The sequence below is a fragment of the Hyaena hyaena genome, unplaced genomic scaffold, assembly GCF_003009895.1.
Source record: "Hyaena hyaena isolate Hyena2069 unplaced genomic scaffold, ASM300989v1 scaffold_96, whole genome shotgun sequence".
Taxonomy (NCBI): Eukaryota; Metazoa; Chordata; class Mammalia; order Carnivora; family Hyaenidae; genus Hyaena; species Hyaena hyaena.
In genome coordinates, this window is record NW_024080729.1 from 3,750,624 (window position 1) to 3,774,545 (window position 23,922).

At 58.1% G+C, this 23,922-nt stretch overlaps 1 protein-coding gene across 2 annotated transcripts; it reads left to right on the plus strand.

The window, feature by feature from the left end:
* Positions 1-623: 623 nt before the first annotated feature.
* Positions 624-22,237, plus strand: TEAD3 (TEA domain transcription factor 3). 2 transcript variants are annotated; one of them, XM_039235315.1, is made up of 13 exons: positions 624-855; positions 8,722-8,973; positions 10,754-10,818; positions 16,090-16,152; positions 17,184-17,195; positions 17,789-17,926; positions 18,039-18,088; positions 18,678-18,739; positions 19,455-19,588; positions 19,749-19,922; positions 20,138-20,278; positions 20,358-20,510; positions 20,690-22,237. In XM_039235315.1, the coding sequence occupies exons 1-13, from the start codon at positions 840-842 to the stop codon at positions 20,801-20,803; spliced, it is 1,374 nt and encodes a 457-aa protein (XP_039091246.1). In that variant the 5' UTR covers positions 624-839; the 3' UTR covers positions 20,804-22,237. The 2 variants fall into 2 exon arrangements, with proteins under 2 accessions (XP_039091246.1, XP_039091247.1); XM_039235316.1 differs by having other exon boundaries at positions 625-855; positions 19,485-19,588.
* The last annotated feature ends 1,685 nt before the right edge of the window (positions 22,238-23,922 follow it).

Sequence of the window (23,922 nt, forward strand, 5' to 3'; positions counted from 1 at the left end):
GGGACTGGACACAGCTCTAGGGGCTGGGGCCCAGGGCGGCTCTGTCCTATCCCATCTCTTGTGGCCTGGTTCCTTGTGTGCATGTTCCACCCCAGTGCGGGGGGGGGGGGGCAAGGACACCTCCCTGGTTAGCATGTCGGGGGCAGCCTGGGGCAAGGAGGATATCCAAAGTCCCCCCGAAGTTGGAGATCTGGGAGAATCATGTTCTCCTCCCTTCCAGATTCTTGTAGCTCCTTTTCCAAGACCTGCTCCCTGCCTCCCCCCCCCCCCCAAGGAGGGTGTCACTCATCTTCTGGATCACCCTGTGGTGTATCTTCTAGGAATAGGCTGTTAGGGGAGGGTGACTTCAGGGGCCTTGGATGTCCCCTCTTCAGGGAGAGGCTAAGAGCCAATTGGATTCCCAACGTCATGAGTCTTCCCCCACCCCCCTAAGGGAGGGAACATTAATTAATGCTAATTAGTGCATTTGGACTGGGGATTGGCTCAGTGGGATGGTCAGTGATTGGCAGGACAGAGCTGTGTGTGTGTGTGTGTGTGTGTGTGTGTGTGTGTGTGTGTGTGTGTTTCTCTCTCTGCACCTGGTCTGTGCTCCCACCCTCACCCTCAGGTTTGTACACCCTGTGCATTCTGCCAGTTGAGGGAATATTAAAATGAGCAGAGATATCTCAAAAGAGGAGGTTAAGGAACTGGAGATCTGTCCCATCTGGGCCTTTAACAACCTGTGTCATCTTGGGCCTCAGTTTCCCCGCTCAGAACAAATGACTTCTCAGGTCCCTTATCTCTGAGCACCTTCCAAAGTCTCAGTCGTCTAGTCAGCTGGCCTGCCTTCTCCTTCCATTATGGATCTTGAACCTGGTGAGTTCTGGAGAGGTGAGTGGGTGACCCAGGGGCCAAAGGAAGAAGGTGACTGAGAAGTCTGTGAACCAGGCGAGTGTGGCTGAAGGGGTTGCGGGCAGCAAGGGGCAAGGGACAAGGAAGCCAGGCGGAGCTGAGGGAACTTGTCCTCTGAAGAGACCCTGGGGTCTGGGAAGGCCAGTGGGGGCGAATAGTGTTGAGAGGTCGCTTGGATGGCCTGCCCCTCAGCCTGACTCCCAGACCGCCCCCCTAGGGGCGTGGAGCAGAAGCTGGAAGGGAGCGGAAGCTATCAGTGCCCCCTACCTCTTCACTTAGGAAGGGATGAGGAGCTGAGGGCTCCCGCCACCGTGAGGAGAGGGAAAGGGATCTGGGGCGTCAGACCCCAAGGAGCCGGGGAGCCATGTGGGCCCTTGACACTGCAGCTTTGTATGGAGGGAGCTAGGAGGTGGCAGTCTCCACCTCCCATGTGGGGGCTGCAGAAGCTGGGGGGCCCGAGGGGTGGCCTTGAGGAACCAGGTCTCCATGGACCGGTGGCGCAGCCCTGGGACTGTGGTGGAAGCTTCTCTGCTCAGAGGTCAACAGATCACATTCAGGCCTGTCCTCAAGGCCTTGCCCTAGCCTCACCTCTCTGCTGGTGTTGTGCCAGCCTGGGCTTGTCTGCAGGAGAGGTGCTGCCCCTCAGAGGAGGCCCCGAGACGGGGAAGGACCCTGTCCTCGAAGGGTCCCACAGGAGGCTGGAGGCCAGAGAGGCCCGCCGTGCCTCTGGTCTCCCTAAAGCCTCAGCCCTTGAGGTTTCCTAGAGTGCTGATTGCTTCCTGTGCTCCGTGCCAGGCCCGAAAGGACAGGAAGTGATTGAGGGAAATGAGAGCGCAACCGTGTGTGACGCTGGACGTGTGTGAGAGAGGGAGGCTGAGTGGGACACTCTGTGTGGGTGACACCAAGTGTGCGGGGGGTGCGCCCGTGAGGGAACCGGCTAAAACCATTTTGCGTGACTGCCTGTGAGGCCGGACTTGTACGCGAGGGAAGCTGTGACATTGCCTGTGACTCTGTAACACTCGCGTGCGTGACTGATACGGTGTGTACGTGGGAGCCACCATGAACGACACGCTCAGCGTGCGTGTGAAGGAGAGACACGCACTCGGTCTCTGTGTGAGTGGTCATCACCGGGGACGCGTTTTATGGAAGACCCAACGGTGGGAGCCAGTGTCTGACACCGGATGGGGTCCTGATGCCCAGAATGCATCGGGACACTGCGATTGTTTGATGTAGCATGCGCGCGCGCACCACATTCGGTGTGACGTGCGGTGCAGTGGTGTGACTACGTGTGTGTGGGTGTGAACAGCATGTGAGGGAGCCTCAGGTTTGTAGGAACTCTGATGGGATGTGTGTGCCAGTATGTGTGCCACTAGGAGAAAAAACGAGGACAGGACGCGCGCGGTGTGTGTGAGTAGAGGCCATCCTGCCACGGTGCCGAGCGGCCGTTGTGCTACGCGGAGTGGAAAGTAGGGGTGTAGGTGAACCCGAGCTCCAGACCCTGCCTGGGCAGTGCCACATGGGACGGGGCGTGACTGGGGCGGCCTCTGTGATCCGGCACTCTCTGAGATTGCTGGGGACCATGGGACAGTGTGGGTGACAACCGTCAGGGCTGTGCCAGGCACGCTCCGGAGACCACGTGTGACAAATTTGCAGGCCTGGGACCCCGATTCGGGGGAGTGGGGGGGAGCGGCCACGTGGAGGAGCATGAAAAAACTAGCCGTTAAAAACAAAGAAGGAGAGGCGCCTGGGTGTCTTGGGTTCAGATCATGATCTCACAGTCCATGGGTTCGAGCCCCACGTCAGGCTCTGTGCTAACAGCTCAGAGCCTGGAGCCTGTTTCAGATTCAGAGTCTCCCTCTCTCTCTGCCCCTCCCCCGCTGGCTCTCTGTCTCTGTCTCTCAAAATAAAATAAAGACATAAAAAATTTTAAAACAAAAAACAAGGAAGGAAAGTCCACAAATGCCACTGACTGGTGTGCCTAAAGATGGTTAAGGTGGTGAATGTGGTGTTCTGTATGGGTGACCACGTAGAAAGTTTAAAAAGAAACAAAGGCTGGAGACGCAGGTAACAGTGACTGTGCCGGACGATGGCCGGCCGAGGGACAAGTGTGTGTGTGAGGGAGGAGGGCTAAGAGGAAGCCTGTGTGTGTTTATAGAGGACACTGTGACTCTCATGGTGGGGGGGTTGACCGAGGGACTGGTGGCAGTGCGGTGCATGTCTTGATGTGACACAGGGTACCAGGTGGAGCACTGGGAAACCCACTTGCCCAAACTACTCATTGGCTGCCTCCCTGCGCACGCCCCCCCCCCCCCCCGCCCCGCTGGATACCTGTTTTCGATGCAGTGGGACAAGATGAGGAGCCAGGGATGCCTGGCTGGCTCAGTCAGTGGAGACGGCAACTCTTGATCTCGGGGTTATGGGTTCAAGTCCCACATTGGGCGTAGAGATTACTCAGTTTAAAAAAAAAGAGACAGGACAGAGTCTCAGAGTAGGGGCGAAGGGAGGAATGGGCACTGGGTCCCTTCTCTGCGGAGGTTTGAGGGCGCTGAGACTTTACCTCCCGCTCTCCTACATGGGTTGGGGGGGCGGTGCGGGGACAGTAAGGATGCACCTTTGGAGGAGGAAGCCTGGGGGGCTGCCTGCCCCCTCTGCTACCCAGGAAGCGTAGGGGGTGGGTGCAGAGAGTCCTGGTTCCCAAATTGGAAGCACATTAATAAGCTGGAGAGAGGGGAGGAGTTCTCCCCACCTCCCTCCTAGTGGGCTCTGCAAATTGCTTCCTCCTGTAAAAATCTCTACCCTGCTCCAGGGAGGAGGGTACTCCCTCCCCAGGCTGGCAGGGTGTGGCCACTTGGCCGGGTCCCTCAGGGGTCCCCGTGCTGGAGGTGGGGGAGGCAGACACCATCCCCCCTCCTGCCCCCTCTGCGGTCCCAGCCGGAGCCCGGCTACTTCTAGGGTGGGACCTTCTGGCAGCTGGAGAACAGCTGGCCCCGCTGTGGGGGCGGGTGAGAAGGAAGAAGGGAAAGGCAGAGGGGGCGGGGAGGCTCCCTTAACCCTCTGTGACTGCCCTCCCCATCCTCAACCCCCTGGTGGGGGTCAGCCCGGCCCAGGTTTGGGGGTGGGAGGTTGGGGATGCCAGTGCTGGTTTCACTACTCTCGCTGCCCTTGCAACAGTGTTCCGACTCCCAAGTGATAGGCCCGTGGTCCCTTCGGGAGTGGACAGCAGCGGGCCCCTAGACCCAGTCAGGTCCCTGAGCTAGTTTGTCCTCCCAGTGGGGGGCTGTTGTGGAAGGGAGGGGGGCAAGGGGACGTGGGGACAATGCCCACTTGCCTCGACTGGCCTTGTCTGAATCCCCAGTCAGGGCGGAGTTCTGGGGGAGCTCTCTCCTCTCCTCCCTTGAAAGGGAGGTGTGGGGCTGGCTGGTTTGGAGGCCGCTGGCCCCGTGGGGGTGGGGGCCTAGGGCTGCCCGCCTCTGGCCTCCTGTCCGCCTCTGGCCTCCTGTCCGTCCTGGGAGCTGTCCAGCCGGTTATTCCAGCAGTCTGGCCCCAGGGTGGGGAGTGGGCAGCAGGGTGCCCCTTATCTCCCCCAGGGCCCCGAAGCCTGCTCACCCAGCCGCCTAGCTCCCATCCCTGCCACCGCCCAGAGGCACCTCTGACCTCGGAAGGCTGAGGGCCCTGAAAGAATGGAAGCAAGAGCAGCTGGTCAGACTGAGGCAGAGCGGACCTCGGCCTTTGGCAGTAATGGGCCACTGCAGGGAGGGCAGGGGAGCTAGGAGGTGGTCTCTGAGAGTGACGGAGCAAGTGGGACAGGAGTGGGATGCCACGGGCATGGCCCTGTTGTGGCTTCCCCGCCACCCTGCCTTCCAGGTCTGTCCCGAGCTCTGGGTCTTCCTGCTGCGGCTCCCTCCTGTCCCCCGCTGCCCCACGGTGTCTGAGTTTATTGATACTGCCCCTTCCTGCCCCTTGCAGCCCCCTCGGCGCTGCGCGTCCGTCTCCGTCTCCTTGGATCTTGGTTTCTGCCTGTCTTGGTCTTTTGGTCACTGTCTCTGGGTCCAGCTCTCTCTCTCTCTCTGGCACCCTCCCTGGCCTGTCGGCCTGCCTCTCTCTGGATCTCTCCTTCTCTGGGTCTCCCTCCAAGCTTTTGTGGGGCTTCTGTCTCTTATTCTCTGGGACTCTCCTGTCTCCCTTGCCTGCTTTCTTGTCTGTCTGTCGGGGGTCTGGCTCCCTCTGCTTTACCCCACCCCCAGACTCTTCCCAGGCTCCACCCCCTTGCCCCGCGTGTCCTCCTCACTGTCTCCCACCCCTCCTGGTGGCCCGGGCAGCTGGGTGAGCCCCCACAAGCAGCTGGGGGGATGAGACCCTGCCCTGGACCGCCTCTCACCCCAGGGCACCCATCTCCCTTCACCCTGCACCGTCTCCCTTCCTCCCTGCACTGGCTCCCTTCGGCTCCCTTCCTCCCTGCCCTGTGCCAGAGCCCCACATGCTGGACTCCAGCCTGCAGCCGTACCAAGAGCAGCCAGCCCCGGAGCTGGGTGCCCAGTGGGGTGAGGGTCTGAGGCTCGGTCCACATCCCCCAGCAGTAACTCGGGGAAGACCCCAGCTCTGCCCCCTGCCCAGCACGGCTGCCGCTCGCCATGGCCCACGGGTGTGCCCCAGCCTGGGGGTACAGAAATTCTTATTTGCATGTCAGTGCAGGCGGCCACGCAGCACACCTGCACCCGTGTGCTCCCGTGCCCGGCCGTGTGGGGTAGGGGTCACCTGTGGGCCCCTGTGTTGCCGCCTGCGCCCCCAGGAGTGTTCCTAGAAAGTGAGCCTCCCCTGTGCCTGTGAGCCAGCGGGAGGGACGGGGGTCCCACCGGCTCCTTGACTCGTCCTTGCAGCCGCCCCCTGGGCTCCCCTCCCCCTCACCAGCTGCCAGCGGTCCCAGCCAGGGGCCGCCGCCCCGCCCCCCCAGTCTGTCCCAGCTCCCAAGCACTGCTGTGTTCGCCATATTTGGCCACAGTGCTCCTGCGGGGGGCGGGGCGGGGCTGACATCACCCTGAGAAGGGGGGGGCCACCGCCTGGAAGAGGGGAGGCGGGCAGAGACTTGGGGGAGGCAGGAAAGTTGCTGTGAAAAGTCTGGGGCTGCCAGGGCCCCCCATGCGCTGGGCCCCTGCTGCTCTGCGGGAGGCCTCAGGAAAGGACTTGGGGGGAAATGGGTTGAGGAGTCTGTCAGGAGGGGTCTTAGGGCCCTGTAGCCCCTCTTCTGCCTCCCCTCTGATAGCCTGTGGCAGTGTTGGATCTGGGAGGAGGCCCTGCATCTCAACAACCTCAGTATGGGAGTCACTGGGTCCCCAGAGTCTCTGCCCTCTCACATTTTTATTCCAAGAACCAAGAACGCGGCTTCAGGAGTTAAGGAGGGGACGGGGGGCATAGCTTCCGGTGGGGAGAGACAGGCTGGGAGTAGAGGAGTGTGGCCCTCTCACTGGTCAGGAGCATGGCTTCCTTCCTGTCTCCCTGGCCGCCCCTCTGGTGTGGGAGAGCTATTCCTCGTGGTCTTGGAGGCCTCACAGAAAGGGCTGCAGCAATGTGGGCGTCCTTGAAGGTGCCCCAGCTACTTGGGCTGGGGGTGGGGTGGGGGCTGGTCTGGACCCCTCTGGGTGGGCTCAGGGCGGTTGGCCAGGACAGCTGGGCCTCCTTTCTCGTGCAAGGTGGCGAGGTTTCTCAGCTTCATCCCCTCGGTTGAGGGACTGAAGCCAGATGGCCCGCGCTCAGAACCCAGCTCTAGCACATACTAGCTGTGTGTCTGCCAAGTTGCTTAACCTCTCTGTTCTTTGGTTTCCTCATCTGTAAAGTGGGACTAGAAATAGTCTCTACCCCATAGGTTATTTTATTTTTAATTTTTAAATCTTTATTTATTTTTGAGAGAGAGAGAGAGACAGAGTGTGAGCAGGGGAGGGACAGAGAGAGAGGAAGACACAGAATCTGAAGCAGGCTCCAGGCTCTGAGCTGTCAGCACAGAGCCCGACATTGGGGCTCAGACTCACGGATTGTGAGATCATGACCTGAGCCGAAGTTGGACGCTTAATGAACTCAGCCACTCAGGTGCCTCTACCCCATAGGTTATTTTGAGGATTAAATGATTCAATGTGTATAAAGTCCCAGAATGGTGCCTCCATACAGTAGGTGCTGTCATTAGTAGCCTTTTTTGGTAAATTTTAATGTTTATTTATTTTTGAGAGAGAGAGAGACAGAGCACAAGCCGGAAAAGCAGCAGAGAGAGCGAAAGGGAGACACAGAATCCAAAGCAGGCTCCCGGCTCTGAGCTGTCAGCACAGAGCCCGACCTGGGGCTCGAACTCACGGATCATGAGATCATGACCTGAGCCGAAGTCGGACGCTGAACTGATGGAGCCCTCACGCACCTCAGTAGTAGTCTTACTTCTCTATCCTTCTGACATTCAGGCCTCCTAGGCCCTCCCCATCTCTTGCCACTGGTGACCCTCTTCAAGCCTCCCTAAACAGGTGGCCCCACAGAGAGGACCCCCTACCCATTTGGCAGGATCTGGAATTCTTGTCTGAGGGGAAAGAATTCCCTTCCCAGACCTCGGAGGCATCTCCCACATCTTTACCCTACCCTACATGCCCCTCGCTTTCCTCGCAGCCCAGAGCAAAAGCCTTGAATGTAGCCGTCTTGGGCTCCAAGGCTCCCAGGACCCTGATAGATGTGGCCATGCAGAGCCTGAGGCTGAAGGGGGCTGGGGATGAGCCTTGGAGCCGTGCATGCTGGGGGGGGGGGGGGGGGGGGGGGGGGGGGGGGGGGGGGGGGGGGGGGGGGGGGGGGGGGGGGGGGGGGGGGGGACTGCCGGGTGTGGTCTAAGTTAATAACCCAGCCTGGCGTGTGCGGGGAGCTCAGAGTTTACAGAGCCCTGGCCCATCTGCGATGTGGGCCAGGGCAGGGGCAGGCGTGTGGGTGGTTTATGGGCTGCTGTGGGGCTGGGAGGTGCAGGAACAGGAAGTGGGATGGAGGAGCCGGTGGGGTTGAGCAAGGCTGTTGGCCAGGCACCTTCTCAGCTGTTCCCTCGCCAGCCAGCCTCCCTCCCTCCTCACAAAGCCCGGGACAGTCCCTGCCCCCATGTTTAGGTTCCTTGTGAGTTATCTTTTAGGGAAGTCGAAACCACACCCTTCCTGGGTCTGGGACCCTCCTCATCCCACACAGTGGGTCTTCAGCAGGGTTCCACTGGTGTGGGGTGGGGGCGGGGTGGGGAAGATTGAAGAGGGGGGGTCCCTGGTTGGGGATGCTCAAGACCCGAGGAGGAGCAGGCAGAGTCAGAGGCGAGCAGCCCCTCTGAGAGCTGCAGACATGGCAGGCCCCGCTCCTGTGTCTCCTCTCTTTGCTCATCACAATGCCCTTGGCAGCTGCATGACCTTGGGAGCCTCAGTCTCTCATGTGAATAATGGGCACCAGTCCTTGCCCTCCCTGCCTTAGTGTTGAGGCTTGAATGAATGTGACTGTGTTTCTTCCCCACAAAAGTGCCATGTAGATATCAGCCATTATTATCCATCGATCACCACCAGTACTGCGTCTGAGTGATATGAGTCAGGCCCTGGGGGTTGGTACTTTGTCATGATCTCATTTCCCTCACAACCTCAAGGAGACCTTTTCCTGCCTTATAGGACTGTCTTATAGGACCACCGCTCAGAGAGGTGATGTAGCTCCTTCAAGGTCACACAGCGCCTAACCCCTGGCTCCCCCCACCCCCGCCCTGCCCCATGGCGCCTGCCCCCTGGGCGGCGGGAGATTGCTGTGACCTGGGAGAAGCCTGGCCCTAACCCCTGTGTGTCTGCCCCACAGGCTCCGGCCGCCCAGCGGGCTCAGGCCCAGAGCCCAGAGCAACCAGCACAATAGCGTCCAACAGCTGGAATGCCAGCAGCAGCCCCGGGGAGGCCCGGGAGGATGGGCCTGAGGGCCTGGACAAGGGGCTGGACAACGACGCGGAGGGCGTGTGGAGCCCCGACATCGAGCAGAGCTTCCAGGAGGCCCTGGCCATCTACCCGCCCTGCGGCCGCCGCAAGATCATCCTGTCGGACGAGGGCAAGATGTACGGTGCGTGTGGGAAGGCACGGGGGACACTGGACAGGACGACGCTGGAGAGGTGGCCCGGCCCTCCCGGCCCCTCCCTCTGCTCTCTGCCCCCTCACCCGACCGGTTTGGCGAAGGCCTGTGAGGCCGCAGGCCCGCCACGGGCGAGTCTGGGCGTGTGAGCCTGTGTGTCTGGATCCTCCTCATAAACAAGCCAGGCCTGAGCGAGGCCCACACCTTGACACCCACCCACCCTGTCGGCTCCTCCTCCCCTCCCCCTGCTGGCCTGCGGGTTTCAGGGTGACTCAGTGGACACAGGAAACTGGGTCAGTCCAATGTGCTCCAGGCTAGGCCCGGGACAAGGTCCCTCCCCACAGACGGTGTGGGGAGGCCCCAGGGCGAGACCTGGGGTGTCCTACTGGCCAGTTCCCTCCAGTTCCTGGGTGCGAGATGGGAACTGGCCGCGTGGCAACAAGGGCCTGGGCTAGGAAGTTGGATAGACCGGAGGGGGGGGGAGCGGGGGGCACCTTTAATCATCCACCCGCCTCCCAGGTCTCTCCTGCTCTCTGGGCCCACTCTCTGCCACCTTGCCCATCCCTCGCCTCCAGAAAGGAGTGTCCCCTCTTGTCCAGCCCTGAGAGGGCTCTCCCAGAGCTGCATTTGTAGGATAACTCAACCCTTCTGGGCCTGGCTCCCCGCCAGCTCCCTCCAACCCTCCCTGAGAGCCTCCCTTGCCCCTGAGTGGGGCAAGCCCTTAGCCTCCCCTCCTGGCATCCGTGGCCTTGGCGGGGGCCGGGAAGGAGACAGCTGGCCCGGGGGCTAAGGGCTGCCGAGTCCCTTGTCCCCACCCTCTGTGCCATGCTCACCCTAGCCCCAAGCCCACTCGCGGGGCGGGGGCTGCCTGTCCCTGCTGCCACCTCCCAGACGGCTGGGGCAGCCCCACGGGGTATTTTTAGACAGGGCGGAGGGAGTGGGGTGGAGAGGGGCAGGCAGGAAGGGAGGGGCGGTGGGGCCAGTTCTGTCATGGAAGAGGAATTTGGAGAATGTGGCCCTTCTGGGGAGTTGATGGGGTTGGGGGCCAGGGAGCCTGGATTTGGGGCATAAAAGGTATTGGCCAAGCATCCACCAGCATCTCAGCAAGGCAGGAGAGGCACTGGTGACCCGTGACATGGGGGTGACAGGCTCAAGGACACAGCTATGTGCTCGGTGACATCTTGACACAGGCTGTCAGTGCGGAAGGTGTGGTGGAGACCACCGGGTCCTTCCTGCCTGTTTCACCAGCGAAGGGAAGGGACTTGTCTGGGGTCCGTCCTCATGGCAAGGACCGCTAGGACCGGAGCCCATCCAGAGCTCGGTCAGACGCCCATGGGGACGCAGGCCACCTATGGCAGGCCTCACACGTGAACACTGGTGACTGTCACCAGGAGGATGGAAGCGCCAGGGCTAGGAGTGAGCTAGGAGAGAGCGGCCCGGCTGTCAGGCGGCCTGCCCCTGCCCCACTTTCCCTCCTCCCACTCTGCTGCCCCCTGGCCACAGGGCCCGGAGCGAGCAGCCCCCCGGGAGCAGCCCCCTGGGTCCCGGGCAGCAAGGGAGCACCTGGGACTCCCCGACCCTTCATCTGGCCGGCTTGTGCCCGGCTTGTGCACTTGGGGTGCCCCTTGGGGTCAGTCGGAATGAAGAGGGTCGGGGAGGGAGCAGAGAGCAGTGTCAGTGGGGGGGAAGGGGGAGGCCTGTGGGGTTCCCAGCTTGGGGCGGGGAAGGGAGGGTCTTGGCCCCTCTTCATTTTTCTCTCGCCCTGATCCAGGTCGAAATGAGTTGATTGCACGCTACATTAAATTGAGGACGGGGAAGACGCGGACGAGAAAACAGGTAGGGAGGCGGGACTGCCACATCCCCTCTGTGTACACGCACTCCCCAGGCCGCTCTTCCCGCTGTCCTAGAGAAAGGGGCACTGTCCTCTCTGGCCGGCCGCCACTACCCCGCCTGAGTGACCCTTGAGAAGCCTGCGGGGCAGCCGCTGCAGTGCAAAGTTGCTGCCCTGAGTGGCTCACTGGGCAGTCAGCGGCACAGACGGCTGCGGTGACAGACTAGTGCGGAGCAGGGCAGCGTGGCCAACAGAAGAGCGTGTGCGGTCCGACAATGGTCTGACCTGGACCGGGCAGGGGTGGGGTGGAGGGGCCACCAGGCTTTCTGGAGGAGGTATCACCCAAGCTGCATTTTTAAGAAGGAATTTGGGATTTAGCCAGGTATAAAAAGGGGAAAGGATTCCTCTAGGCTGAGGAAGCTGGATACACATGTAATAATTGTGAACCCATACAGGGCTTATTCTATATTAATGTATTTATTCCTCACAGTAACCTTATGAGGTAGGTATAGTAATTCTCTCCATTTCACAGATGAGAAAACTGAGACATGGGGAAGTTAAGTAACTTCCTCAAGGTCACGTGGCTGGTAGCGGGTGGATCCGGAACGCAACCCACTGGGTGGGAAAGAGCCATCAGTCAGCAGCATGGTGGGTGGAGAGAGGGGTGGGGAGAGCTGAGAATGGTGTGAGGTTGGCTGGAGGCCTGAGGGACAGGTTTCCCCTCCAGGCAGCTGGGTCCAAGGAAGGGACTAGAACAGGGAGTGGCAGGTGGCAGCTGTCAAGGAATGTTGGCCCTGGAGCAGCTGGGGCGGTGGATCTGGGAGGGCCAGGCAGAGGCAGGGACCTCGAGCCGCGGTGATGGTGGCCTGGATAATGGCGATGGTGAGGGTAGTGGTGGCAGCATGGAGAGATGATTGGGTGGCGCCCGGGCCAGGGAGGGCAGCCGTGTGCCGACAGGAGCCCTGAAAGGGAGCTGGTTGGGGTGGGGGGGGTGTGGGGCACGGGGAGAGAGGCAGGCTGGGCGCAGGGACAGTGGGGGCGGGGGATCTGGAAGCGCCTCTGCTCACCTCCCTGGCTGGTGGGGTTTGGACCTCGCACCCACCTCCTCAGATCCCCATGTGCTTGTGACAGAGCCGACCTGTCCCATCCCTTTGTCTCAAAGGAAGGCTCTGAGTCCACCCCCTCAGTGTGGGAGCAGGAACCTCCCTCTCTTAATTTTTTTTTAATGTTTATTTTTGAGAGAGAGAGACAGAGCATGAGTGGGGAGGGGGCAGAGAGAGAGGGAGACACAGAACCAGAAGCAGGCTCCAGGGTCTGAGCTGTCGGCACAGAGCCTGACACGGGACTTGAACTCATGAACTTTGAGACCGTGACCGGAGCAGAAGTTGGACACTTAACCAACTGAGCCAGCCAGGCGCCCCATTCAGGGATTTAGTAACCACTCTCCCTGGGCCAGTTCATACTGTACCACATTTACTCATTCAGCGAATTAGTGAGCTACTACTATGTTCTAGGCATTAGGGATACAGCAGGGAACCAGACAGATAAGGTCCCTGTTCTATCAGAGGCGCTGACTAACCATGGCCCCAGGTTCAGATACCCTCACCACTACCTGCAGGGAAGGGGTGCTTTGCCTCTCAGGCTCTGTTCCACTCCCATTAAATTAGCGAATATGTGAAGACACTTAGAACAGAGTGGGTGCTGTGGAGGAATTGCTGCTGCTATTGCTATTCTGTCTTTATAAGCGGAAAGTCAGGGCTCCTGACTGGCTCATTTGGAGGAGCGTGTCACTCATTCATTTTTGAGAGAGAGAGAGAGAGTGAGAGAGAGAGCGCGAGAGCGCACAAGCAGAGGAAGGGCGGAGAGAGAGGGGACCGAGGATCCCAAGCGGACTTTGTGCTGACAGCAGAGAGCTGGATGCAGGACTCGAGCCCGTGAACCACGAGATCATGACCTGATCTGAAGTCGGACGTTTAACCGCCTGAGCCACTTGGGCGCCCCAGGAGCTTGTGACTCTTGATCTCAGGTCACGACTTTAGGTCCCATGTAGGGTGTAGAGCTTACTGAATTTAAAAAAAAAAAGAGACTAAACAGAAAGTTATCTCAGACACAGGAGAAGGGCACCGTCTCCTGCTTCACGTGAAAGGAATGTTTATAGGAATGTGTTTGTCAGAGCGGGAAGGGGTCAAGGGGCCTTTAAGCTTAGTCGCTTTGACCTGAGATGTCGGGAGGGTAGCAGAGGCTCTCGATTCAGAGGAACATTATACCTGCTCCTGGCCGGGTGGCCCAAGAAGGCTGGCGTGCAATGCCATGTTACAGGCCGGCCGGTGGCAAGCTCGGAATTTAAAAATTCGGCCGTGTTGCAGGGATGGCGGTCCTCTACTTTTATTCTTTCTTAGACCTCTGATGTCTAATATCTCCTTAAAAGAGGATCCATCCTGGAACGCCTGGCCGGCTCAGTTGGAAGAACGTGCGACTCTTGGTCTCAGAGTTATGAGTTGGAGCCCCACGTTGGGCATGGAGATTACGTGAAAAAAATAAAATTTAGGTTGCCTGGGTGGCCCAGTCAGTTGAGCACATGACCCTTGATTTTGGCTGAGGTCATGGGTTCGAGCTCCGTGTCAGGCTCTACGCTGAGCCGGCTTGGAATTCTCTCTCCCCCTCTCTCTGCACGTGCGCACACAAGATAAATAGACTTTATTGTATTTATTTATTTTTTTTATAAGTTTTTAAAATGTTTTATTTATTTCTGAAAGAGAGAGAGGCAGTGTGAGCAGGGGAGGGTCAGAGAGAGAGGGAGACACAGAATCCGAAGCAGGCTCCAGGCTCTGAGCTGTCAGCACAGAACCCGATGTAGGGCTTGAACTCACAAACTGTGAGATCATTTTGACCTGAGCCAAAGTCGGACGCTTAACCGACTGAGCCACCCAGGCGCCCCAGTAAATGGACTTTAAAATAAAATTAAAAAAATGTTAACAAAATAGATGTATGGATGGACAGATAGATAAGACAGACAAGCCAGCCTATGGTTTTGAGGACAAAGCACGTCTTTCTGTGTTGCAGAGAGCAACGAGATGACAGGCAGGGGGTTTTCTTTGGTGGTTTTTATTTTACTTTTGGTTAAAAAATGCAGTTTTAGGGTTTTTACAGATACATACGGCAATTAATAGTAAGTACAATGCCTCCCCGTTGAAAAAACGGCTGACTATCATATTAGGATCAAGTTCCATGTGACTCTCAGCTGTCACCGAGTTGACCGTTTGGCAGTGTCCTCTATGCTGAGGGTCCAAAGAAGCCTGGCACCATAGCTCAGTGGTGGAGCCAGTGGGCTCTGGAGTCAGGCCACCCTGGTTCAAATCCCAGTGCTAGCCCCCGCTGTGTGACCTCAGATAAGCTGCTTCATCTCTCTGTGCTTTGGTTTCATCGTCTGTAACTCGAGGGATAATGCGAATACTGACTTCTCAGCGTCGTTGTGAAGGTCAGAGGAGGGGCGTGTAAAAGGCTGAGAGCAATAATCGCGGTGTCCGGTAAACATCACTTATTTTCATTGTCGTGATATGAAGTGATCGGTAATCTTGCCAGACACGTGTCTGGTTCCTGTGCCCAGTGAGACAGTATGAGGAGCACCCAGCCTGGGTCCTAACCCAGTAGCAGGGGGCGGCCTGGCATCACTGACATAGTAACTTGCGGTATATGATTAAAAAGAAATAGAAACCGTTTCTTTGGGGGGATGAAAACAACTTGCAGAGAAAGCCGGCAGCCATTGCTGCTAAGGCCTGCGTGAAGCCACCTGGAAGGATCCATGTGTCCCCTTGTGTTTTGTGGGGAAGCAGTGACATTTAGGTTCTCTCAGGCTTAGGGGCAGACCCTTGGAAATACGCTGGAGAAGAGATGCTATTAAGGGCACCTACTGTGTACAGACATATTTGTCCAAGGAGAAGGAAGGCGTGCTGGGGGAGGAAGCTGAATGAGCGGGGCAGGAGCGGGGTCAGGCTGGTTCTCGAGGCTGGCAAGCTGTTGGGGTTGACACGGGACTTCGGCGGGGGTACAGGGGAGATCTCTCATAGAGGATGTGGCCTCGATGTATAATCTGATGGCCAGGAGGAGCATTACGGCCATTGGTGATGCCAGTCAGAAACAAGTCTCAGGGCACCTGGCTGGTTCAGTCGGTAGAGCATGTGACTTAATCTCAGTCAGGTCATGAGTTCAAGCCCCACACTGAGTGTTGAGATTACTTACATACATATATATATATATACATACATACATACATACATACACACACATATACATACATACACACATATACGTACACAAATACATATGTATGTATACATATATACATACATCTATTTTAAAAAGAGAGAGAGAGGGGCACCTGAGGGGCTCAGTCAGTTAAGCATCTGACTTTGACTCAGGTCATGATCTCACAGTTCGTGAGTTCAAGCCCTACATCAATAGGGCTCTGTGCTGACAGTGCAGAGCTGCTTTGGATCCTCTGTCTCCCTCTCTCCCTGCCCCTCCCCTGCTGTCTTCCACTCTCCCTCAAAAACAAATAAACATTTAAAAAAAAAGAAAGAGAAAAAGTGTCTCCTCTGAGGATATCAGAGAGAAAAAGTCACCCTGTTTTGGAAAAGATACTGGGTTAGAGGCAGCCCTGCTCCAGGGCACATAACTTGAGCAACAGATCTTGGGCTGCATTTTAGTCCTTGCTGATTGATTGATTGATCGATTGATTATTCATTTATTTTAAAAGTTTTAAAAAATTTTTTAAATTTATTTTTTGAGAGAGAGAGAGAGAGAGAGAGAGAGAGAGAGCATGAATGGGGGAGGGGCAAAGGAGAGGGAGACAGAATCAGAAGCAGGCTCCAGGCTCCAAGCTGTCAGCACACATCTGGCCTGATGTGGGGCTTGAACCTACAACTGTGAGATCATGGCCTGAGCCGAAGTCGGACACTTAACTGACTGAGCCACCCAGGCGCCCCGAATCCTTGCTGATTTAGGTCCTCTTGTGCAGTGAACAACCTATACAACTGTACATGGTGGTCCTGGAGGCTACCATAGGCTCTTAATCAAAACAGGGCCAAGAAGAGAGCAAAGAACTGGCAGGGCTCAGGGCCCCAGGGGCCCTGTCTGCTCACAAAGGCCCCATAGCCCCCCCAACTTCCATTTGGTCCCAGAGACAGGGCTGGGATGCTCCTTGCCCACAGCTGTCCCTGCCGTGCCTCCTCACTCTCTGTGTTTTCCTCTCTGGCGGGGCGCGGGGCGGCCCCTAGGTGTCCAGCCACATACAGGTTCTAGCTCGGAAGAAGGTGCGGGAATACCAGGTTGGCATCAAGGTATGTTGGGCGCCTGACCAGGGCCTCCAGTCCCTCCTCGGCGCCTCCACCGCTATCTCTGCACAGCTCAGGCCTCTGCCTCAGCCGGCCCTCTGGCCCCACTGTGCCTCCTTTCTGGCTGAAGCTCTGTTCTTGCCTCTTCTTCTGCCCTTTCTGCTCTTTTTCTCTCTTTTCTTTCTCTTTCTACAGGTCTCTAGCCACTTGCAGGTTCTAGCCAGGCGGAAATCTCGAGAGATTCAGTCCAAGCTGAAGGTAGGGCGTCCCCCGCCTCTTGGCCTGGCCCTGCTGTTTTCTGAGCCCAGCCCAGGGCAGACGACAGGTGGCTGAAGAGTATGGATGGGTGGAGGGTGTCTCAGAAACACCAGCAGCAGCATGAAGTCTAAAGGCCTCTTCAGGCTGCAGAGGGCCACAGCCCTGGAAACTAGGCAGAAGCCCAGGGGGACAGCCAGCCCTACAACGAGGGAGAGAGAGACCATCTGGGGGCCACTGAGGCCCACCACTCTTCTTCATTTTCCTTTTTCTCCTTCCTCCTGATTGCTGCTTGTTAATTGCATGGGGTCTTCGGTGGGCGGGGGAGACGGGTGGGGTGGGGGGCATCAGCTGGCAGAGCTGTTGTGCTGGGCATGGCTGTTACTTGCATTGGACGCTCAGTGCTGACAGCCCTACAGCCCAGGATCCCAGAGCATAGGGCTTTGGGCCCCTGTAGGCTTCTCCCTGCTTCATAGCCCCCAACAGGCTGAGCCTGTCACTCTAGGCCCCGTGCCCATATCACAGTTCCAGAGGACTTGGGCAGCCCCCAGGGGCACCAGCTTGGTCCACCCTCTAGGTCTCCAGCGTGTCCTCTCCAGGGCACGCCCAGCTAGCAAGCTCTTGTTCTGGGTAGCAGTGGGGTGGGGTGAGGGTCCACAGTGGCCCCCGAGCCCCCTTGGTTCCTCAGACCCGAGAGGCAGGTGAGAGGGTGAGGAGACACGTCCCCACCCTGCATCGCCCTCATGTGCGCCTCTTCTAATCCACCTCCCTCTCTTTCACAGGCCATGAACCTGGTAAGTAGCCTGCCCCTCCCTAGGGCGGGGGGTGGGGTAGAATCGGGGGGGGGAGCACCTAATACAGGATTTTCAAATGATGAATTGTGCCACCAGCTTACTAGGTTTGCACCCAGCATGTTTTGGAAACGAACACTTGTAGTGGTTCTCAGACTTCAGCACGCAGCAGACTCATCTGGAGGGCTGGTCGAAGACAGACTTCCGGGCTTCACCCTCAGAGTCTCTGATTCAGTGGGTCTGGGCCGGGGCCTGAGAATTTGCATTTCTAACAAGCTTCCAGGTGATGCTGGTGCTGTTGGTCCACAGACCACACTTTGAGAACCGCTGGTGAAAGAATAGAAAATACGAGTGCGTGACACACAGCATAAGGGGAAGTGTTTGGGTATACACTGGGTTACAGAACAAAATAAAATCATTTCCCCTCAAGGATTGTGCTCAGAGGGGTGGTACATACTTAGGAGACAGGCCCAGGTCGGGGCTGGGACTCCCCTGAGCACCCATAGCTGAGCCCCGAGGGCCGGGGAGGGGCCCCGAGACAACCCCCAACCCTGTCTCTGGCCTGGCCCAGCCTCACACTGCCTCTCCCCTCCCAGGACCAGGTCTCCAAGGACAAAGCCCTCCAGAGCATGGCATCCATGTCATCCGCCCAGATCGTCTCAGCCAGTGTCCTCCAGAACAAGTTCAGCCCTCCCTCCCCTCTGCCCCAGGCCGTCTTCTCCACTTCCTCCCGGGTACAGGGGGCCCTCCCGGGCTGGGGCTGAGGTGAGGGCGTGCCTTTGGGGCGGGGCCGTGGTGGGGGTCGTGGATGCTGAGGGGCCCCTGGGTTTTGTCCCATCTCTGCAGTTCTGGAGCAGCCCCCCTCTCCTGGGACAGCAGCCTGGACCCTCTCAGGAGTGAGTATTGTGGCACATTCTTCCCACACCCTCGTCCCTGGCGGCCACGTGGGACTTCCCCTCTGATCCGGGTTCCAGCAGCAGCGGAGCAAAGTTTTAATGCAAAACTAGAGGCTGGAGAGCGCCAGCAAGAGAGCAGTGCATCTGTCTGCTCATTCCTGTGTGTGTGCACTCATCATCCACCCCCTCCCCCGCCTGTCGCCTGCCCTTCAGTTCTTTCTCATTCACTTGCTCTCCCGGTTGGTCCCCAGGTCAGCATGTTGGGTAGTCGAGTGAGCTTGGTTCCCTCAATTCTAAGAGGACTTTCAGCCTCAGACACACCCTCAGTGTAACAAGCAGCTCTCAGGGTGAGGTCGAAGGGCTACATTAAATGTGCACATCAGCTGTCAGATGCAGCAGGATTTTGTGAACACTAAAATGTGGAGAAAACAAAAAGCTGGTGAGTTAGCTTGTCAGTGTGCATTTCTGGGCCTTTGCATAAAGGCCGGGTGGCTCCCTATTGAGACCAGATGAGACTCCAAGTGACTGGACCAGGTGGAAGGTGGGGTTCAGGGGTGACCCTCTAACCAGGCTGTGCTCCTGTCTGCAGCATCAAGCCCTTTGCACAACCAGCCTACCCCATCCAGCCGCCCCTGCCGCCAACGCTCAGCAGTAAGTGCCCCACGCCAGACTGCCGCAGAGTCCCCTCCGCCCCTGGGCACCTGCCCGTCTGCTGAGGAGAGTGGGGCCGGGGCTGTGCATGTGTTTGCGCTGGGAGGGAGGAGGGGGTGGTGTCTATAGGGGATTGGGGCAGGTGGGGAAGAGGCCCCTTACCTTCTACAGTGTAGCTTCCAGAACTCTGCTACTAGTACACAGCAGAGTTCTAGTAGTACACTAGTACCAGCAAAAATACTACATGTATATGAGTGTGTGTTTATAAAATTCTTGTGTGGAAATACACCAAAATCTTAACAGAATTTCACTCTCTAGGTGTTGGGGTTCTGGGTAGTTTTTACTACCCCCCCTTTTTTTTAAAAAAGTATTCATTTATCTCCACATCCTACGTGGGGCTCAAACCCATGACCTCGAGATCAAGAGTCACATGCTCTTCTGAGCCCCTTATTACTTGCCTATATTTTCTGTTTGAACACACATTAATAGTGATATAAAACTCCCACTGATGTGTACTCCTGGGCCACTGCCAACAGTTGTGCAGGTCGTACACTGTGCAAGAAGCCGTGGCAGGGGACTCAAAATCCAACCCGGGTTCCTACCCGAAAGGGATGCCATTTTCCAGTTTGCACAGCACTCTGTGCAGCCGGGGGCAGCTCTGTGTGTAGCCATGCACACACAGCCATGCAGATGAGGGTCCGTCTCGCCCTCCCAGGTTACGAGCCCCTGACCCCGCTCCCCCCAGCTGCTGCCTCTGTGCCCGTGTGGCAGGACCGCACCATCGCTTCCTCCCGGCTGCGGCTCCTCGAGTACTCTGCCTTCATGGAGGTGCAGCGAGACCCCGACACGGTAATGTGGCTGGGGGTGGGGGTGGGGGGTAGTGCAGTCGTGGTCCGGGGTCCCAGCTCAGGACCCGGGGCAGGGAAGCCACGGGGCGCCCCGGTGCCGTGCGGCTCTCAGGCCTGCACACTCGAGTACCCCCTGACCCAGTGCTGGGCCCTCCCCACAGTACAGCAAACACCTATTTGTGCACATCGGCCAGACGAACCCTGCCTTTTCGGACCCGCCTCTGGAGGCCGTCGACGTGCGTCAGATCTATGACAAGTTCCCAGAGAAGAAGGGGGGACTGAAGGAACTCTATGAGAAAGGGCCCCCTAATGCCTTCTTCCTTGTCAAGTTCTGGGTGAGCCCCCCTCTCTGCTCCCGACCACTCCCTCCCCCCAGATGTGCAGTGCCCCTGGGTCTCCCCCGCCCATTGACCCCTGCCCTCTCTCCCTGTGGCCTGTGGGCAGACCGCTGGGGACGGGTCCTTGGGGGAAACGCCGCTGTGGCCCGCCCGGAAGCCTCCGCCTGGCCTCCGCCCCAACCGGACACCACGCTTGCCTCCCCCCCATCTAGGCCGACCTCAACAGCACCATCCAGGAGGGCCCGGGAGCCTTCTATGGGGTCAGCTCCCAGTACAGCTCGGCCGACAGCATGACCATCAGCGTCTCCACCAAGGTGTGCTCCTTTGGCAAGCAAGTGGTGGAGAAGGTGGAGGTGAGTGAGGGCCTGGGGCGGCACGGTGGGGCCGGGGGCAGACGCGCTGGGTGACGCCCCCACCGCTGGCCTCCCGCAGACGGAGTACGCCAGGCTGGAGAACGGGCGTTTCGTGTACCGCATCCACCGCTCCCCCATGTGCGAGTACATGATCAACTTCATCCACAAGCTGAAGCACATGCCGGAGAAGTACATGATGAACAGCGTCCTGGAGAACTTCACCATCCTGCAGGTGGGGGGGGGGGGCGGGGGACTGTAGGGGGGGGGGGGAACACAGGGGCCTCAAAGCGGGGGTAGCCAGACCCATCGCTCAGGCGAGGAGACTGCTATCCAGAAGGGAGGTCTCCTCGGCCCCTATGCCCTGGGGCCCTATGCCTCCTGACCCCTTGAATCCTCCTGCCTGGCCCCCAGGTGGTCACGAGCCGGGACTCCCAGGAGACCCTGCTTGTCATTGCTTTCGTCTTCGAAGTCTCCACCAGCGAGCACGGGGCCCAGCACCATGTCTACAAGCTCGTCAAAGACTAGGCTGCCCTCTGCCCCCCCACCCCACCAGGATCCAGGACAAGCATCTGTTCCACACACCTGCCTGGCCCCCCCCCTGGAAGTCTGGGATTGAGGACTCCCCGCCTGCCAGGCCTCAGGCCCAGGACCCAGGAGGCCTCCCCACCCACCCCCAGCACACACGCCTCCTGCCACTGTTCTGCGCTTTAATTGTGGGAGGGGAGAGGGGGGCTCAGTGGTGGGGCAGCCCACCTGTGATGCTGAACTTCGCACAGCTCTGCCCGGCCTCCGGTGAATGGGAGGACCCCTCTGGGCTCAGGCACGTGTGGCCGGCAGGGGAGGGTGGGACGGAGACCGAGGGAGTCAGACTGCAGAGGCCCCAGGAAGGAGAGTGTCGAGTAGGGGTTAAAGTTGAGAAGAGAGAGGGCCCCACGCTTTCTTGCACCTGCTGTGTGCCAGGCCCGGTGCTAGGCCCATGCGTACCCAGTGCCATTCTCAGACTGTGTGAGGCGAGCGTGGGTCGTGGGTCTCGGTGTCTCATGATGTGCTGAGACTTAAACTTGAGCCACCCGAGCAGGGTGGGAGCAGAGTTGGAATTCTCCCCCGGGGCTGCCTGTCCCCAGAACCCAGGTTTACACTACCTCCCTGGAGGGGGTGGGAAAGAGGGTCTGTACTGGGGGCTGGGGCCAGCCAGGTTGGGAGCCCCCTCCCAGGGAGCAGCTGCTTCTGGCCAGAAAGGAAAAGAGGAGCAGCGGGTACTTGGCACCTGTTAGGTGCCCTCTGTAGGTCCCTGTGCTGACCTCCCCCAAGCTGCCGTGGCCCAGGTCCAGTGCCTGAGCCCAGGTCCAGCTGCCTGAAGTCGGCAGCTTCCTGATGGGAGAAGGCCCCCCGGGGGCAGTCTCCAAAATAGCTTGGAGGGTCAGGTAGGAAGATGGGAGTCCCAGCCTCTGGGCAGACCGGTGTCCCGGGGACAAAGGGTAGCAGAAAGGCTTTGGTATTTTCTAAAGCCCAAGACTTGGGTTTGGTGAACCCTCGGTGGGCGGCACTCCCTTATGTTTTTCTCCATCTCAGTCTCCCAGGCCTGGGACAGCAGCCCCCCAGAATCAGTTCTGGGACCGAAGGTTAACCCTTCCCCTGCTGGCCCTTCCCAACACCCAGGCCCCTCCGCCAGCTTGGCCTGTCTACCAGCCGCCTCTGGGCATCCATGAGTTTCATATGAAGTACTGTGCCCCTTCCCTTCCTTACACCGCCCGCCCGAGCTTCCTGAAGGTCCTCACAATTTGCATATCGCTCAGGCCACTTCCAAACCCAACCTAGGTTTTATAATGTATATTATATTTTTTTGTGTATTTTTTAAATCCAGCTGTGATGGGTTATATCATAAACGTGGGGTGGGGGCAGGGGCCCTCAAGGCCCAGCCACTGTTTCCCCCCCCCCGCCAAAAAAAAATTAAAGTTATTTGTGGGTTGGTTTGTGACCAGTGTGTGCTAGACTTCTCTGGGTTGGATAAGCTTCCAGTGGGTGCTCCTGCTGGGTTAGCTCCTGCTGGGTCACCCTACCCTACTCCGTCTCTGCTGGGGGGCCCCCAAGCCAAGGTCCCGTGAAAGTTTTGCAGACTCCCTTTCTCCCCGCCTCCTCCTGCCAGGAGTCGAGTGCTGAAATGTGCCCCGTGCTGGCCTAGGTTCTGCTGTTGCTTTGTCTCTTTGAAGTGACCTGCCCAAGGTCACACAACTGCTGAGATGGGCCCCCTGCTAAATCCCCAGTCTTCGCGGTGGCCACCGCTGGTTCTCTGTCCTGTCCTCACTTTACACCAGAGGCTTCTCAGGGAGGAGCAGTGCTCTCCCAAGTGGATGGCTGCTAGCAGGGGAAGCCAGATTCCAACCCGTTCTCGTCTGCCTGGGAAAGCCCTGCTCTCCCCGCTGAACCATCTTGTGCTCATACAGCAGGGACCAGAGCGGGGATGGTGAGGAGATGGTATCCTCAATGGATATGCACTGTTTATCTGAAATTCAGATTTAAATAAGCATCCTGTATTTTCATGTGCTCAATCTGGCGACCCTGCTCTAGAGTCTTATCTTCTAGATCCATTCTGTTCCAACCTCCAAATTTGCAGATGGGGAAACACTGAAGTTAAGTGCTCTCTCCACTTAGCCAGTCAGGGGCAACACCGAGATTTGAATGTGGTCGGCCTGACTCCAAGACCATGCACCTGGTAGACTATTTAAATAATCTGGTAGCTTTTTGTCTTAGTCCATAGCATTGGCCGGCCGGCCCAGACAGTCACTTGCAGGATGGGGAGGGTGCCTGGAGCCCCAGCCAGGTGGTTGAGGATCCTAGAGTCAGAAATTGGTTTATGAAGGGGGCGCCTGGGTGGCTCAGTCAGTAAAGCATCCGACTTTGGCTCAGGTCATCATCTCACGGTTCGTGGGTTCGAGCCCTGCTTCAGGCTCTGTGCTGACCGCTAGCTCAGAGCCTGTCTTCAGATTCTGTGTCTCCCTCTCTCTCTGACCCTCCCCTGCTCACGCTGCCTCTTTCTCTCTCAAAAATAAAACATAAAAAAACATAAAAATAAAAATTGGTTTATGAAGGACCCACCATGTGCCCTGCCGAGGACTGGATGCAAAAGCCTATCTCTGGGCTTAATAGGTCATTCTATCTATTGGATGCTTGAGGCATCATCACCTGTGTTGCTGCCTTCCCTCTCCCAGAGTAAACAGCCTCGGGGTGACTTAAAATCATGTAGGTCTCCTGCAGAAAGTTCGAGAGAGATACGGCTAGACTCCTTGCCTGTCTCCCCTGCCCCGCCATCTCCCCATCTCCTTGCCCCCACATGCAAATGTAACAGATCTAGAGGTCCCTAAGTAAGGCAGGAATCAGATAAGGGGAGTCTTGTGAGCCTGAAGCCCAGGACTCTCTCCTGGGAGTGGCTCTTACCTGCTCAGGGTCCTGTGTGAAACCGTAAAGGGCCAGGATGGCTGGCCCTCAGACTGGGACCTGGGACCGTAATTCTGCCTTTCCTGCCCGTTTCTGTTCTGATGTTCCTAAGGGAGGAATGCCATCTTTTGTCAATTCCACAGTCAAGACCTAGGAGCCACTCTGAGGTTTCTTAGGGGCTCTTTATTCCCCTGTAGCCCTAATGCTGG